The sequence below is a fragment of the Haliotis cracherodii genome, unplaced genomic scaffold (assembly GCF_022045235.1).
Source record: "Haliotis cracherodii isolate W230 unplaced genomic scaffold, xgHalCrac1.p SCAF_13, whole genome shotgun sequence".
Taxonomy (NCBI): domain Eukaryota; kingdom Metazoa; phylum Mollusca; class Gastropoda; order Lepetellida; family Haliotidae; genus Haliotis; species Haliotis cracherodii.
Genome location: NW_027266268.1, coordinates 22,738,200 through 22,757,334, shown reverse-complemented (window position 1 = coordinate 22,757,334; position 19,135 = coordinate 22,738,200). Strand labels below are relative to the sequence as shown.

Sequence of the window (19,135 nt, the reverse complement as noted above, 5' to 3'; positions counted from 1 at the left end):
TAATTTTAAGGCTCTGTTTCAAATTTTATATTTATATTTGTTCATATTTTCATCAGTTATTCCTCTCTAGAGCCAATCAACTATATATTATACAAGTTTTCATTTTAGCTATAAAAGAAAAATAGCTTATACATACCTTTATGTTCTTGAGGTCTATCTTTAAGATATTGTATGCTCGGCCGCCATTTTGAAGAAGGGAATACTTTGGGTTTTTTCAATTATATTTGTTTCTAACTTGATTATTTACGTGAAGACAATAAACTGCATGATTTTATATGCAAAACGTCAACATTATAATAAATCGGTTCATGTTCTGCAAGAATTACTGATATTAACAAATTTATGTACTTTTTCGTCATTTTGAAGCATTATTTTAAATTTCTATGTGAATTTTCCTTTCAAAATTGTTAAATATACATTCTTTTGCATTTATCCTGGCAAGCTAATATAGATACACTCATCATAAATGTTTTTTTTTGTTATTGGTTCCACGTTTATGACTATTATTACTTTTGTTGGCGGCCATCTTGGATTTGACCTATTTTCGGATGGTTCCCCATGTCCGATTTTGGTAAACTATTTTTTATTTTAATGTATAGGTGCCAAGGCACCAAGATCCAGCAATAAACCTTTTCCGTCAATTTTGTTGAACCTGGTCCTTTTAATTACTGGACTAATTTGATGGATTTGATGAGCCGACACCTGGGTAGCTTGAAGCCAATCAACAAAAGCAGGATAATCTGTGCGTGGAGTTGGACGCAGTAAATGAATGACCCTTAGGTCGCGCACGAAGACGTCGAGAGCGGAGACGAGTCTCCAGATTCCCCATGTCACAGTAACCTCTATCCTTGAAAAGTGAAAAAATATAATTCAAGTGATAGATTGATGGGACATTCACTCATAATCCCAGAATGACTGTGTTCGTTATTTCCAGTTTCAGATGTTTTCTTGTTTATCATGTTTGTCGTAAAAGCTAAATATAGATGCTTGTCGTAATAGGCGACTAACGGGATCATGTGGTCAGGATGGCTGACTTGTCATCATATTCCAGTAGCGTAGATCGATGCTCGTGAAAGTTATTGGATTGTTTGGTCCAGACTTGATTATTTACAGACGCTGTCATATAGCTGAAATATTGCTGAATACGGCGTAAAACAACAAACAAACATAATGCAGTCTTTCTTCTGTGTGTGTCATAAATTTATAGGTTGGTTGGTTTGTTGTTTAACGCCGCAATCAGCAATATTCCAGCTATATGACGGCGGTCTGTAAATGATCGAGTCTGGACCAGACAATCCAGTGATTGATATCATGGGCATCGATCCACACAATTGGGATCGATGACATGCATCAACCAAGTAAGCGAGCCTGACCACCCGATCCCGTTAGTCGCCTTTTACGACAAGCATAGTCGCCTTTTACGGCAAGCATAGGTTGCTGAAGATCTATTCTACCCCGGATCTTCACGGGTCCATAAACTTATAGAGTTCTTTGAGTTCAGTGTTTGTTTTTTGTTTATCAAACATCTCGGCTTGTCAATCAGCTGTTAATGTATTCAATGCCTTCAGTTTTGAGGTGTTTGCTGATTGGAAATTTTCACTTTCAGCCAATCGGCGAAGAAAACGTCATCAGGTCTCTGCATAGATTATCAAGTACCAACTAAAATGTCTTCCGTTTTGATGAAGACGAAATATCGATCTTCCCCTGATTGTTAATATGATGAAAAGAAGTATTCCTTAAAAATGACAAGTGAACGACTAATGTTCAAAAGATAAATACTCATTTGTGTCTCTTGTTTCCAAAATGTGACCAGGCGATTCAAGCGGAGATGGCACAGGTGAGGTGTCGCCGACATTGTGCATTGTGCATTGGCGATGTTCAAGTAACTTGTGAAATGATATTAATAATCAACCACACAATAACATCTATTTTTGAAACACAAAGCGCATGTTGATATTTTACCTGCTGATTACCGGAAATTCCTGTTTGGTACCCGAGAAGATCCGGGGAAGAATAGGTCTTCAGCAACCCATGTTTGCCGTAAAAGGCGACTATGCTTGTCGTAAGAGGCGACTAACGGGATCGGGTGGTCAGGCTCGCTGAATTGGTTGATGCATGTCATCGATCCCAATTGCGTAGATCGATGCTCATAATATTAATCACTGGATTGTCTGGTCCAGATTCGATTATTTACAGACCGCCGTCATATAGCTGGAGTATTGCTGAGTGCGGCGTTATACAACAAACAAACCAAAACAAAACTTCCTGTTTGGAACAATGGCGCCGACGATCTTTTATAATTATCGTTAATGTGGAGCTGCGTTATCTCAAATATGTTAATTTTTAAGTTAATACGTACAAGAATGCACATGGTATTCGTACGTTACATTTATATGTTAAGTGGTTAAATACGGACACAGGTCGTTTTCTGCGTTTGCTAAACCACGAATTTTGCGATCTTTCATAATGGCATTCCAATAAGCCCCCCCCCCACCCCTTCTAATTTTGAGAGCGCCCTTGGCGCGTATTACGTCGAATACGGCATATGTATTTTTGATGCATATCTTCTCGTCACGATATGGCTGAAATATTGCCGATGTGACGTTAAATATTAACTCACTCACTCACTCACTCAGGTAAAGGTGAGGTGAAATGGGGTTTAACGTCGCCTCCACGAAAATTGCACTTATATAGCGACGTGCATGTACGTGTGTGTGTTTGTGTGGCTGCTTGTACTAGTCCGGACTGATGCCGATTTATAGCGCTAGCTCACTGAGATACTATGCCGCAGTTTTACATGAATACCCCATTCAGACACAGTATACTGACTCCGATATTTACATACCATGTTTTAGCCCCTTAATGCCGAGCGCCTGACAGGGTAACAACAAGTACCATCTTTTAACGTCTTTTCGTATGACGCCGTCGGGGATCGAACCCCGGACCCGGATAAAACAGAAGATGAGGGTTTTAATCTCTAAATAAGCCGATGGTTAATATTTTTATTATACTTCCATATACCTAAGAAATCGGGAGTGAAATAAACCATGAACCAAGAAGAGAAGGCCTGACTACCTAATCCCGTTGGTCGCCTGTTATCGGGATCGGGTGGTCAGGCTCGCTGACTTGGTTGATGCTTGTCATCTTATCCCAATTGCGTGGATCGATGCTCACGATTTCAATCACTGGATTGTCTTGTCCAGACTCGATTATTTACAACAAACAAACAAAAACATTAGAATCGGATAATTTATTTTGGCCTATAATTACCACAGTGGATATAAAATGCAATTTATTTAGTTTCTAACACCACAACAACATCATTTCATAAATCCGTGATGATCCGGGCTAAAATAGGTCTTCAGCAACCCATACTTGTCGTAAAAGGTGACTAACGGGATCGGGTGGTCAGGCTCGCTGACTTGGTTGAAGCTTGACATTGTTCCCTATTGCGTGGGGCGATGCTCATGATATCAATCACTGGATTGTTTGGTCCGGACTCGATTATTTACATACCGCCGTCATATAGCTGGAATATTGTTGAATGCGGCGTAAAACAACGAACCAAACACAGCAGTCATTTCATAAATGATTTCAAATAACAAAATGACAGAAAGTGCAGCCATTTACACAGTTACGATGTCACAAAATCTTGGCTAATAGATGATCATGTCGAACCTTACTTTGCGGCCGTTACATCCTGCTACCTCGGTTTGGATTGATTTGTGATGGATACCGGATTATGAACCGAACAACATATGAATATGACACTTGACCTCATCGGCCACGTGTGTCAGGTCACTTGAAGTGAAGTTACATTGCCGATTCCTTTACTGTGTCCTGCTAGATGGCTGTGTCATGTTTACCTGTCGATTCGTCGTCTGCAGCATTCGTCACTCGCGCCTTTCCGTATCTTACACGAAATCTTTTCCCTATCTCGAAGGCCACCATCATTCGTGACCAACTCGTCTTATTCCGGGACAAGCCGAATAGCGACTCGTGCCCATTGCGTGGCCATTTTAGCGACCGGGTTCCGTCTTATCGCAAATGGGGGTACCTATAACAATTGTCAACTCGTTGTGTAATGGTTCACACATTTCCCCATATATTAAATATATTTCAGATGCAACTTAAAGCACACCGGGACGTGCGGAATTATGTAGTATGATTGAACATATTTAACTGTGTCTTTGGTATATTTTTAGATGCAAGACATAATTTATGTAAAATCAAAAATTATTTCTGAGGGATTCTTTGACGAAGAACTTGAAATCATACGCGCATTCTGATTGGTTTGTCGTATTTTCCCACATAACATTCATCGATAGGGGGACGAGTCTTCTTGCAGGTAACGGAAAAGGGCGAGTGGTGACGAATGGGCCACCATGTGTCGAAACGGTGCAAGGCAATCAGAATTCGCGTCAGGATATGGGTACCGAGTATTTACATTTAGTTTGTTTAAAAACTGGAATAAATGTAGATTGTCACATCCACATCGCAGTGTATACGGATAACCGAAATGTGATATATATGTTGGTGTTTCTTCTTGTAGGGCTAGGTTAGATTACAGATTCAAAGGAACACTTTTTTACATTCATGTAAAGGCACACTTGACTACGGCATCCGTTCATTTGAGCTGTAATTGGACCTTGCTGTCCAAAACCGACATTCAGTGTAATATCCCTGTGTATAACACACACACACACACACACACACACACACACACACTAGAAATAAAATTTAAAAAAATAAATAAAAACACACACCAAAAGTTGTAATTGTTATTCTTTAATATCTTACCTTTGGACGAGGCTTGCATATTGAAGCTTATTTGTTCTTTAACGGTTTTACGTAAAGGAGACTTGACCAGTCAAACCATGCCAGTAATTGATATTGTAATCAACGGTCAACACGACCTAGGTACGAAGGTACACTATCAAACAAGTTACCGAGTCTGACCACGTTATCCATTTCGTCCAGCAAAGGCTACCTGGGAGTCTCTACGGGGTTTAAATATCACAATGGTCTCATTGCGTTGTTGGTATAGATCTCTAGACATGATAGATATGGCATTCCTTAATATATTTTTTGTAATTAATTCATATAAAATGTGTGTTCTATTTGTTAATTTTTTCTATGAAAGGACAAATTCAGTCATGAAATAAAACTGAGTTTAAAAAAATTGCTGTTAAAGCATTGCCGAAATTGCCACATTATCTTGAATATGTCAGAAAATCATTGTTGAAATGAATTAAAACCACCTTCTTGTCAATCTTCATTTAATTTAAATATCTTATCTAAAAAAATTATAATTTGGAAATAAAACATAAACATATGAGAATGAATGGCTTGCAAATACATTTCTACAAAAGAATATATTTATATCCGAGGGGTTCCATACTTTTACAACAGGAATAAGCGATTGCAGCCTACGCTAGTATGGCGGCGATTTATAGCCCGTTTTATAATGTATTGTAATGTATCGTCATAGCTATTAATAGTTCCATTCTATACTGAACCGCAAAAGAAATGTCACCCCAAGTAACATTGCATGAAAAGTTGTCATTTAAATATCTGGGTAACTGGCCTGCCCTCAGTCCAGATTTAAATCCCATTGAGCAACTGTGGGACGAGATTCAAAGACGGCTGAATGACGTCCGACCAAGGCCGACAACTGCAGCTGAACTGCGTCAGATACTGATTTGTGATACCATTTTCTCAGAGACTAGTGTTGTGTTTCACTTTAAGAACATTTGACACTTTAATTTCAACCTTGATGATCAGTCTTGCCAAGTTTCATCTCTTTAATTTGTCTCAAAGTATGTTTACAAGTGTTTGGTAAAATAAGGTTTCTCATATATCTATCCATGGTGACGTTTCTTTTGCGGTTCAGTATAGTCGTTAGATATAAATCTGTGATAGCCTGGTTGTTTACCTGTCCTTTCTTGACAGGTTTTTATACAGTCTATATATCTTAGTTTTTGGCATATAACTATCTTTCGTTATGATATGCCTGAAATATTGCCGATGTGACGTAAAATTTTAACACACTCACTCACCAGTAGTACCCACTCTCACAATTGGCGTAAATATGTAAGTGTTTGCTAGTTGCCTGACGCCGCACTTCGGTACTCCTGCCTTGCGACGGCGGCCTGTAAACAAGCTAGACAGTAAATCTTGAATGTTGCTAAACAGCTCTTCAACGCCCACTTGTAACACGCTTCTGAAAGAGGTTTTGTGCACATTGTTAAACGAACATATGAAACAGTAATGTGATAGCCACTGTGGTAAAGCAGGTTTGGGGACCTTATCCAGGCTAATTTAAACGAATGCCAGGTCTCCCACGTGGAATTTCTCACACGAGCCAACCGTCGTCATGTCGACAATCTTTCTGTTTATCGACTCCTAAAAAAGCCCTAGCTACCCGACTGTCCGCGATATTACCGTTGGGCCAGTGTTGGCAGTCTTTGAATTCAAGAGGACCACATAGTGTGATAGACGGAGGCAAATTGGGGAGTTGTGTTGCTTTTCAATTTGACAACGTGCCTAACACTGATCAGCTTACGTGTATATTCAACGTGACAGAAGCTGAAACTGACCCTCGCTTTGGGTCGGGTCGACATATTGAGAGTGAGCTATCCCGAAGTAATGAAGTATTTTCAGCTTTGTAAGGTGGGAGATTGCTACGTGTATGTTATCAGTTTCATGTCGTTTAATGTTTCGGCAAAACAGTTTTATGTTTCTTCAGTCTCAAGGTCGTGTATTTAAACCAACAATTTTAACCTACAAAATATTAGGTCACTTTCCTCGCTTGTATCTGAACGATGTCACTGATTTCATGTCGTTGTCTAGAGTTGTTATTTCATGTTCATGATTCAATAACCTGTATGTCAAGTTATTATTGTTGACATTTATCGATAAGAACGGACATTTTTTTGCCCTTATTGAGGTATAAACGTGAAGCTGGTGACCACACTGAGTTAGTCCACTAGGGGGCCACGGGTGGCCCAGTCGTCTAAGGCGCCGCGATTCGCTATGCAGAGTTGCGTCCCTTGGGCACGCCAGAAACCTATGATTGTGGGTTCGAATCCCGGTTCGGCCCGAATATGTTTCTAGGTTTGTCAGCACAATACCCGTGCTCGTAGGTTTCACCGAAGTGGAAACCGTCTTAGACCTGCATTACTTCGGGCTTTCCTCCAAAAATTAAGCTGACACGGCGTGATATAACTGGAATACTGTTAAAAGAGGCTTTATATCCAACTCACTCAATTAGTTCACTGTGGAAAAAGAGTTTTATACCACGTTCATTCCCCGCTACGATGATAAGGTGACATAGCGGTGAACATGTCAAGCACACATTCGACTGTTGTCAGGTATGTCGATCGATAGGGACCAAGTCACAATGACACTAACACCGTTGATGGTCTAGATATCGAGTTCTATTTTTAACTGATTCAACACTTATGTATTTGTGTTCCTTCATTCAATGTGTTTTTTTCGGCCGCTGATTCAAAACACACAGTTTCTTGTGTGAAGGAAGGAGCCGGGCAATTTATTTTATGTCAATAGACTTTCAAGACATCCAGCATTACTTACAGAGAGCCGACTTATAGCCGGAACATTACCGGGTGTGGCGTTAAACCAAAACCAAAAACAAAGTAAATATAAGCGTCAAAACCATCACAAGAGACCATGGCACGATTCCGACTAAATCATATCCCAAAGCGGACAAATCCACCATCACGTGGCACAAGTTAAATGCGCTGTACAAGCTTACAATACCCAAACCGGAAGGAAGCGTATTTTACGAAAATAGCAATCTGTGACGAAACGAAATCAATGAATCGGTGCAACCGCCTTTTCTTACATTTTGAGGAGATACACAGGAGATGAGTCTTTTCAAAGATAAAACGTTTTTAGAATTGATATTAAAGGCACAAATGGTATGGTAAGGTTTTGTGAACTCTAGTACGTCTAAAATCCAATCAGATTGAATCTCCATATGTCTGCCAGGCAGGTGCCCTGTCAGGCTGACATATGTCTTTTCTTTGTCTTTTTTTTGGAGAAATACAAGATCGACAACTTCTATATTAGTTTGAGCCAATTGCAAGGTAGTGCTGTTCAAGGATGAGTTGCTAGTACATGTATACCGTGTGTTGTGCATGTCGCTATGGGTTCTCGAGTGCTGCTTTAATTTGATTTGTGTTTGTTTGTTTGTTTGTTTGTGTGTTTGTGTGTGTTTGGGGTGATAAAGGAGGGTTGGTTAAGATTGTTAGAATGTATTAAGTTATCGCATTCAAATTTGTGTTGTTATGTATTTTTATAAGTACCACTTTTTCCTACAGGTCAGCGTATAAACATACGATGGAGAGTCAATCCTTGGTCGAACATCATATGAGGTACAAGGCAATACAGTTATTTATCACGTTGATATAATTTTGGACACTATTTCACAAGGGACTGCTGGGATCAGGCTATTCTTAATACCATAAGCATCCCCCGCTTCTGTATGAAGCAGAGGAAAAAACGTCGCCATGCATTCTTTTCACGCTTCCGGGTTCTTCGTAGTCTGACTTTATTTTCAACTCTATGGTCTTTTAATGTGCACATTCGAAGTATAAAATCCACATTGCCTTAACACATATCTTTGATGTTTCATTGGTAGGATTATTACAGTGTCCCCATCGCTCTAATCATATGTTCATGTCTATCATTCCTCATGAAAGTTAATTGATATACTTTCAGAGAACTGACGACTCATGATCAGCAACTACCAGGCGGAACAGGGGAACAGATCACTATAAATGCAACAAACTGTTCGTTCATACAACAACCAAATTTGAAGTCTGGTAAGCAATTAGTGTGGATAATGTTCCAAGAGTCAAGTGCATTAGTATCGAAGATATCATGTGAGATCACTGTGCGTGTAGTTCTACAGAGAAGGGTCAACGTAGCCATCTGAGGGTAGGTGGTCCCTTGATGAGTGTCCATGTGATCATGTGAGGTAAGTGTTCCTGTATTCCCTTGATGAGTGTCCATGTAATCATGTGAGGTAAGTGTTCTTGTATTCCCATGATGAGTGTCCATGAGTGGTCATGTGAGAAAAGTGTTCCTGTATTCCTTTGATGAGTGTCCATGTTATCATGTGAGGTAAGCGTTCCTGTATTCCCTTGATGAGTGTCCATGTGATCATGTAATGTAAGTGTTCCTGTATTCCCTTGATGAGTGTCCATGTTATCATGTGAGGTAAGCGTTCCTGTATTCCCTTGATGAGTGTCCATGTGATCATTTGAGGTAGGTGTTCCTGTATTCCCTAGATGAGTGTCCATGTGATCATGTGTGGTAAGTTTTGCTGTATTCCCTTGATGAGTGTCCATGTGATCATGTGAGGTAGGTGTTCCTGTATTCCCTAGATGAGTGTCCATGTGATCATGTCTGGTAAGTGTTCATGTATTCCCTAGATGAGGGTCCATGTAATCATGTGAGGTAAGTGTTTCTCTAGATTCCTTCATGAGTTCCCATGTGATCAAGTGATCAAGTTCACGTGAGCATGCAAAGTCAGTCACTTTCATTGATGTACACATGTGATTCTGCGATTTCAGTACGTGTGTCCATGTGATCTTTTTAATTTAATGTAGGTTAACATATATTTCCCTTCATTTGTTACCATGTGAACATAGGTAAGTATACATGCAGTTCTCTACGTGTAAATGTTTGATTCCTTTAATGAGTCACTGAGTATACATGTCGTTGTTTGAAAGATTCCCTAGTTGAGTATATGTGTCATTCCTTCAATGAGTTGATGGTTGAGTAAACGTGTCGTACCTTCGATGAGTCACTGAATATACGTGTCGTTCCTTTAATGAATCGCCAGTTGAGTTTACGTTTATATCCCTTGACGTGTCACTGAGTATATGTGTCATTCCTTTAATGACACAGTTCATGGTTAAAGCGTTCACACGTAAAGGGTTCGATTCCCGACATGGGTATAATGTGTGAAGCCCATTTCTGGTGTCCCCCACAGTGATATTATTGGAATATTACTGGAATATTGCTGAAAAATGGTGTAAAAACCTTACTCACTCACCCACTCACTCACCCATACTAGTTGAGTATACATTTAGTTCCTTTGATAAGTTGCAGAGTATACGTGTAGTTTCTTTGATGAGTTGCTGCGTATACGTGTAGTTTCTTTGATAAGTTGCTGAGTATACGTGAAGTTTCTGTGATAAGTTGTTGAGTATACGTGTTGTTTCTTTGATAAGTTGCTGAATATACGTGTAATTTCTCTGATAAGTTGCTGAGTATAAGTGTAATTTCTTTGATAAGTTGCTGGGTATATGTGTAGTTTCTGTGATAGGTTGCAGAGTATATCTGTAGTTTCTTTGATAAGTTGCTGGGTATATGTGTAGTTTCTTTGATGAGTTGCTGAGTATACGTGTAGTTTCTTTGATGAGTTGCTGAGTATATGTAAAATTTCTTTGAGTTGCTGAGTTTACGTGTAGTTTCTTTTGATAAGTTTCTGAGAATACGTGTAGCACATGTGATGTGTCGCTATGTAGATACACGTGTACTTTCTTTGATGAGTTGCTGAGTAAACGTGTAGTTTCTTTGAGAAGTTGTGGAGTTTACATGTAGTTTCTTTGATGAGTTGCTGAGTTAACGTGTAGTTTCTTTGATAAGTTGTGGAGTATACGTGTAGTTTCTGTGATAAGTTACTGAGTATACGTGTAGTTTCTTTGATGAGTTGCTGAGTTTATGTGTAGTTTCTTTTGATGAGTTACTGAGTATACATGTAGTTTCTTTGATGAATTGCTGAGTATACGTGTAATTTCTTTTGATAAGTTGCTGAGTATAAGTGTAGCACATGTGATGTGTCGCTATGTAGATATACGTGTAGTTTCTTTGATGAGTTGCTGAGTATATGTGTAGTGTCTTTGATGAGTTGCTGAGTATACGTGTAGTTTCTTTGATAAGTTGCTGAGTATACGTGAAGTTTCTTTGATGAGTTGCTGAGTATACGTGTAGCACATGCGACGTGTCGCTATGTAGATATACGTGTAGTTTCTTTGATGATTTGCTGAGTATACGTGTAGTTTCTTTTGATAAGTTGCAGAGAATACGTGTAGTTTCTTTGAGTTGCTGAGTATACGTGTAGTTTCTTTGAGATGCTGAGTATACGTGTAGTTTCTTTTGATTAGTTGCTGGGTATACGTGTAGCACCTGTGATGTGTCGCTATGTAGATATACGTGTAGTTTCTTATCCCTTTGATGAGTGGATCCGTGAAGATCCAGGATAGAACAGGTCTTCAGCAAGCCATGCTTGTCGTAAAAGGCGACTATGATTGTCATAAAAGGGGACTAACGGGATGGGATGGTCAGGCTCGCTTACTTGGTTAATACATGTCAACGATCCCAATTGCTTGGATCATGATATTAATCAATGGATTGTCTGGTCCATACTCGATGATTTACAGAACGCCGTCATACAGCTGGAATATTGCTGAGTGCGGCGTTAAACAACAAACCATCCAACCATCCTTTGATCATTATATCTGTAAACGAGGCGAGTACATATGTTATCCCCTTGGTGAATATCCCTGTGCTCATGTGTCGGTGTTGGTGTAGTTCATTATATAAATCGCTAATCGACTATGTATGTATCTAAATTGTTATAGAGATGGGAGGCAAGTAAGTGTGAATGATTTCATAATGATTTCATCTGTGAGAATATGAGGGGACTTTTCCCATTGGTCTCGGGGGCATGGATGGCTCAGTCGTCTAAAGTGCCGCGATTCGCTGTGCAGAGCTGCGTCACTTTGTTCGCAAGAAACCTATGATTGTGGGTTCGAATTCCGGTTCGCCCCGATAATGTTTCTAGGTTTGTCAGCACCATACCCATGCTCGTTGGTTTCACCGAAGTGGTAAACGTCTGAGACCTGCATCACTTCGGGCTTTCCTCCCACATTAAGCTGACACGTCGTGGTGAGGTTATTCTGACAGTGTATTAATTTCAAAAGTCTCTTGCTTCCAAACGTTTTTCCTCTTTCCAGAGCCAAGATATGACAGTCGCTACAAGAACTTACTAGGTAAGCATATTTAGTGATAGTATATTTATGACCTAATAGTGACAGACAGCTTTTGACATATCAAATTGAAAATTAGCTAGGTAGTTCATTGAACAACATATCCATCAGTTCTATAAGGTTTAAATAAAAACTGTGCTTTATGGGAAAAGTTCACTTTTCATGTTTCATAATAGATTTCATACATAGACACCTCTGACGTATCTCCCTGTGATTTCGTATCACTTAATATCATGGCGCTAGCTTGTAAATATGTGATGTGATGATGACACATCATTCAAGAATAAGTAGTGTCGATGTCTTGTTTGGAAATATTGGCCATAGTCATGAACTTGTTTAAGCCTATCATGTATTCAGGTGAGAGCATTTTAAACTTTGAGGTGAGTAAAAGTAATGTAACAACATGTAACAGTAGCTTTATCATGTCTGGGTGAGGGTTTAGAAAAGTTGACGTGATATATAGAGGCAAGCTGCGACACAAAACTTGATCCACAGCATGTAGGTAAATTGACAAGTTTGTCGCCTTACATGAAAAATCGTTTAGAATCAAAATTATTCACACGTTTCAATATTAACTCCTTTGTCTTTAATACAGATGGTCCAGCGTTGTTATCCCTGCCCTATAAAACTCACCTTGCTCCCCACAAAAGTGTGTCATGTCTTTCAAGGGATACGAAATTCTTCATTAACCTGTCAAAACCTCACATCAATCTATAATGTAGTTTCGTAATCGGTTATGAGATAACATTGGCATCATTAGAGAAAGTGAGTGAGTATATTAATCCTTTGACAATCACAATCATTATTACATTGAGTACAAACTTTTAGTCATCATTTCCAATTTAACAGAATCCACTAAACTGCGACTACGGTCGTTTGACAACCATCGGTTTGTGGAGACACGGGCTTGCCGTGAAGCAAAGCGGCGCCTGGCATGCCACGGGATGCTGGTTATTGTTGGACCGCGAGGCAGCGGCAAGACAGCTCTGGGTCTGCATATCCTAAAATCAGTAACATCGGGATCAAAACCTGTTATCCTGACCAGTCCAGAAGATTGGGGGACCTTACCTCTGCATCTACCAAAGAGGCAACACCCTAAAAGGAAAGTTACTGTTTTAGTGGACAACATGTTTGGTGTCGACAGCATTGAACCCTATTTAAAGGCATCATGGCTGCAGAAATTTAACAGCATTTGGCCCTATGTTGAATTTGGAAGTGTGAACCTGGTTCTTTTGTTTTGTACAGATATTTTCAACACTTGCAAAGAACAACTTTCAGAATATGCAATATTCCAAACCTCACACTTTATGTCACTTTCAGATCCGAACTATCAAGTTAACTTTGTTGAACGAGAACAAATGATTCAGAATGTAATGAAAAAAACACTGACAAATGCAGAAAAATTGGATGTATTGCTTAGAGTTAAATGTATTGCATGGTTTCCGAAAGTATGTGAATTCTATGCAAATAGTAGAGAAGCACAAGAAAGAGGCATAGAATATTTCATAAACCCTGTTGAATGCACGGTGAGGCAATTGAAGATACTGAGAGAACAAAATGATCTTCAGTACATTGTCTTGGTTCTCCTTGCCGTGATGCAGGGGCGGCTACCAAAGAGATTTTTCTATCCAGACAGACAGTCCAGTGAAATCAAGGACACTGTTCTTGTTCTGAAAAACATCAAAACATTTGTACAGTTTGATAAAAGTCCATGTAGTCTTGAAGGTGTAGCCAACAGCATGGTTGGGGAGTACTTGTCATATTCAGAATCAGACGAAACATACCGATTTCTTCACCCTCTATGGTATGATTCTGTACTCCTGAGTTTTTCTAGTTTTCATATTAAAGACATCATTGACATATGTCCCACTAGATTTCTGGTTCAATACACAAGAGTCTCTTCGTGTAGTGCATCAGAAGGAAGTCTTGTGCTTCAAGTCCAAATGAACAGCTGCCATTTCCTAGCACAGAAAATAGCCTCTGAACTCACAGACGGGGATTTCTTTACAGTTTTAAGTCATCAATCATTGCAAGACAAACAATTTAATGATTATCTTACAAAATATGTCTTAAATTGCGAGGGCTGTACACGCATCTGCAACAGAAAAATTGGTTTCTTTCATATCAAAGCTCCAACCGTGGTACATCTCTCAATTTCAGAAAAGTCTTGGAGACAGACGGCCCCCTACAAAAGTCTTATTTGTTTGATACTCAAGCAGAATTTAAAGACACTAGCAAAGGATATAATTTTTCAGGCAAGGATGTCAGCTGATATCAGACTCTTACAATGTGCATGTATTATGGGGAACAGAGATATTGTTCGAAAGATATTACCTGAAACAGACAGAAAAGACAAAATTGACTTCCCTAAGGCCATCCTTCCCCTGTGCATTGTATCAGAGAAAGAGGACAGATTGTTGATGAGAGACCTTCTTCAGAGTTTCACACAAACAAAAATGTTTTGTTGGTATTACCTTGTGCCTCTGATGGGTTTGGCAATAGGTGTTCTCAAAGTGAAATATGTAAGAGAGTTAATCAAATGTTTAAAGGAGAGCACATGTGATTACCAAGCGTTGATGGACAGGTTTCTCCACCAGTTGATGTCCCAGTTTTACAACTGTGAAGCTATTTATGACAACAGACCAGGGATTTTAACACAGATGTTGGAACTTCTTTTGAAGGAGGGCGGTCAAGGTGACTGCAGCAAGACGATCTTCATGGCATCACAACTCAAATCACCGGATGCTCTCAGAATACTATTAAGACACTGCTCAATGGATGACTACAAATTGAAAGTCCCTGGTGCTCAACAGGTTATTTCACAAAAGAATTTTGGCATAGAGGGCAGAACTGCACTTTTGGAAGCCTCAAAATGCAGTATAGAGTCAGTTCAGTTGCTTCTTGATTGTGGTGCTGACGTTAATGCAGTTGATACGAACAGATATACAATTCTGCATTCACACATCATTTATTCCAACCTTTCCGTACTGAATGTGATATTGTCACGAATGACATGTCCACTTCCAGAATATCGGGACAGCTCTTCAGAGACACCTTTGCACATAGCCAGTGCAAATGGTGACATGGAATGTTTTACTTTGCTTCTGAAACAATACCCTCATGTGAATGTACGCACTACCAAGGGTTCAACAGCTCTCCATTTGGCCATATTATCAGAAATTGGCAAAGCTGAAAAGGTACAGACCCTCATCCAAGCTGGAACTGATGTCACAATAACTGATAACAATGGGAACACTGCGCTCCACCTTGCTGCAGTTGGTAACAATGTTCAGATTGTTAAAAAACTTATTGACACTGGGGCAAATGTGAATCAGGGAAACAATGACGGAAACACACCTTTGCACCTAGCACTTTCAACACGATCCACAAAAACATGTGTCAAAATCCTTCTAGAAATGGGTGCTAATGTTTTGTTGGCAAATAAAAAGGGTATTACACCTGTCTATGAAGCAGCTGTGACTACACCTGCAGAAACTCTTGCAATGTTGTTGAAACATTGTCCGAAGAATTCAACAGGTATATGTAACTTAATTCTACACCCTCTGACAAGTACTCACGAGTTTGAAAAAGTAAAACTCCTCATCGATCATGGTTTTAGTCCAACACCAGAATGTGCCCAACAGTGTCTTGTAAAACTTGCAACAGGTAAATATCCAGAAGGTATTTACACTGACTGCATATTTGAACACCAGTTTTATGTCATTAAAATATTTTTTATCAATTCAATCGGACCTGAGATTGACGTGAAAGATACTGGCCATGTCAGAGTCATTGCATTGCTATGTGACCATGGAGCTGATGTCAATCAAATCATTACTGATAACAGAGCAATCACACCTCAAAGTCTAGACAAAACCAAACCCACAATACCGAAAACGTACGAACTTGACAATGAAAACAAAACACCAGTGAAATTATCACCCAATGCTGGAATGACAGTTACTCAGCAAGAAAACAGTTATCCTGCCAAAACATTCTCAGATGAAAATGCTCATTCAGAGAGAAACACGATTGACGAGACAGCAACTGAAAACATACAAACCTTTGCCTCAAATGAAACATATCCTGTTACCACTGAAGAAACCCAAAGGCAAATCGGTCCATGCTCTTTTGAAGACGATGTATATGCCAGCAGCATAATGCATTCTGAAGAAGGTTTCCTTGACGCTGGTGTTGATACCAGTAGCATTAACATAGCATCTAGCACAACTGACAAAACTCCAAGAAAAAGCACAGAAACTGAAAAAGCAGGATTAATAGAAGAGATTATTTCTGAAGAAGGTGCAATTCCAAGGAATGACAATTATTCTGTTGCATTCGAAAATATGGTAGGATACACGCCGCTCCATATTGCAATTATTAACAGTAACTGGAAAATGGTGGTGTGTTTACTCAAGAAAGGAGCCGACGTTAGAATACAACCCTCTCGAAAGGAAATCATTCCAAATTATATCTGGGATCGATACATACCATTTGAGGTATTCAAATTACTTATTGAACATGGATGGAACCTAACATTAGTGGGAGACTCAATACAAATGTTTACAAATATTGCATTTAAACACTTTTGGAAATCTATGGCTTTGATTTTAGAAAAGGGATTTGTAAATGTAAATTCAAAAGATCAGTGTGGTTCCACTGCACTTCATCGATCATGTCGTTCATGGAGGTGTTTGAAGGTGCTGTTAGAACACGATGTCAAGGTCAATATGCAAAATAGGGAAGGACAAACAGCAATGCACATATTGGCCGACGAAAATCAAAGTCAAGGTAAACTTGATCTGTTGCTGAGGAACGGAGCCGATCCGAACATAAAAGACATGATGGGTGACACCCCACTCTTGATTGCTTGCAGGAGAAGCAGTGGAAGCAGGAGTAAAAAACATATCGAAGAGAAATTGTCGGAACTTAAAGGGCGTAAAAGGAAAGACATGAGGGCATATTATAACTGGAAGATGTTAACCAGTCGAATGTACCTTAATGGCAGTGTGAAGGTGCTTCTGAAACATGGCGCTGATGGCAATATTAGGAACCGTGATGGGTTTGCTGCTCTCCATGTTGCTGTAGAACGATCCAACTATGAACTGTTGTGTGTTCTGTTAAAAGATGGATGTGACGCTAATGTTACAGATGCTAATAGAAACACTCCTTTGAACCTGTTACTGAAACTTGTGGGACAATGTCAACTCGGGGAAGACCCAAATTACATACCAAAACGCAGACGATATATACAGGTTTGGAAGTTTGTGATGGAACTGTTAGATAGGAATGCTGATGCTGATATCCAGAACCTCGAAGAGGATGCCCCACTTCACCATGCAGCCTCTATGAACTGTCAGCGCTCACTGGAGTTGCTTTTAGAAGCTGGTGTCGATGTGGATGTAGAGGATGCACATAGAAAGACACCTCTACACAGATGTGCACAGTCTGGTCATGCCAGGATCGCTAGGATTCTGTTGGAAAACGGTAGTGACGTTAATGCCATGGATGATAAAGGCGACACACCTCTCCATATTGCTGTGAGAAGAAAGCAATACAACCTTGTGAAACTGCTTGTGCAGGAGGGTGCTGATCTGTCTAAGAAGAACACTGATGGTCTCACTGCCTATGATACATGTGTGGAGCTGGAACAATCATGCAATACAGCCTGGTGGATTCATAAGGGACAAAAACTTTTACATGTTCTAAATGCAGTACCATAACGTGGCAAGTATGGCTTCGAATTTGCAGGCCCAACACATGACATGTGGGTGTGGGTGTGGTTATGGGTGTGGTGAGAATTTGGCTATTAGTACTATTCCAGCAATGTCAGGGGAAACTTGAAATGGGTTTCACACATTGTATGCATTGTGGGGAATCAAACCTTAGCCTTCATTGACAAGCAAACGTTTTAAATACTGGGCCAGCCAATGGCTCCATTTCCAAACCAAGGTAACGACCATAAAATGTTTGCTTTATATACAACTGGAGAAAAGCTAAGCACCTCCAGTTATTTTGGCCATGATGTTTGAGAACATGTGCACTGATCTCAAATCTATGGCATTGAAACCTGAACATGTGTGATTTTGTAAAACAGTCATTCGCTGTCGATAAAAAATGGACAACAGTCATGACATATAGAAAGTAACAAATAATACAGGAAAATCCCAGTGATTTGAACAAAATGTAATAGTATCATAAGCAGAGACGTGTATGCAAAAGCGTAGCTTCCTCAGGTCTGACATTTCCGATCAGGCTATAGATCACCCGCAATCCAAGTCATACCATCATACTTGGGACCGCGGAAACTTCGCTGTGTACCCCTGCTACCTGCATGGTAACCCAGCTGGGCCCACATCATCCCCCTACCTAGTGGCGAAAGTTAGTGAAGCCAACAATAGAAATCAACCAGTATACTATAATTAAAACTCTGGTAGGAATAAAACTACTTTGAATGAAATGGTCTTAATATCGTAATAGTTAAGGTGTATTGTTGTTGTTTTTTAAATATGCATTTAAGATTGGCGTTGCAATTGCCATTGTTTCACTTGTATTGTTCCACTTTCAATGCATATCCCGTTGAAGCGGCCATTACCACATAAAGTATATGGGTGTGGTTCAACAATAGGAATATTTCCATTGAATCTAGGAAGGACCTTGAGCGTCATAACTATTCATCGGTTTGATGTCAGAAATTATATAATCATATACGTTGTGTACCTATATAATCTTTATTTTACCTTATTTTACATGTATGACATTTGAACTTTATTTGTTTTGATAATTTACGTTGTTTTCTATTTTCGTAATTTTTTGTAGCTGTTAAAAAGTACATGCGCCTGTATGAGACAACAGTATGTGTGGGTGAGTTTTGTCTGGAGCTTATCTAACCTCAGCCTTTCATACATACGTGTATGTACATTGATATTCTTATGATTTCCTGTGTGCCATCACTAACTTGAAAATGAAATGTTGACCACCCAACTAAACTATTAATTACAATTCGTGGATCTCCCGTGCATGTTCATTCTTGATATAGTTAAATATAC

At 39.5% G+C, this 19,135-nt stretch overlaps 1 protein-coding gene across 1 annotated transcript; it reads left to right on the top strand.

The window, feature by feature from the left end:
* Positions 1-6,333: 6,333 nt before the first annotated feature.
* Positions 6,334-18,894, top strand: LOC139459072 (serine/threonine-protein phosphatase 6 regulatory ankyrin repeat subunit B-like). Its single transcript, XM_071240512.1, has 5 exons — positions 6,334-6,672; positions 8,346-8,399; positions 8,746-8,849; positions 12,054-12,089; positions 12,936-18,894. The coding sequence occupies exons 2-5, from the start codon at positions 8,365-8,367 to the stop codon at positions 17,807-17,809; spliced, it is 5,049 nt and encodes a 1,682-aa protein (XP_071096613.1). The 5' UTR covers positions 6,334-6,672; positions 8,346-8,364; the 3' UTR covers positions 17,810-18,894.
* The last annotated feature ends 241 nt before the right edge of the window (positions 18,895-19,135 follow it).

Bases quoted from the DNA above. Each gene is read 5' to 3' on its own strand.
- LOC139459072 (XM_071240512.1), top strand. From the start codon at position 8,365: ATGGAGAGTCAATCCTTGGTCGAACATCATATGAG. The intron at 8,400-8,745 runs GTACAAGGCAAT...ATATACTTTCAG, and splicing joins TTGGTCGAACATCATATGAG to AGAACTGACGACTCATGATC. The intron at 12,090-12,935 runs GTAAGCATATTT...CCAATTTAACAG, and splicing joins TCGCTACAAGAACTTACTAG to AATCCACTAAACTGCGACTA.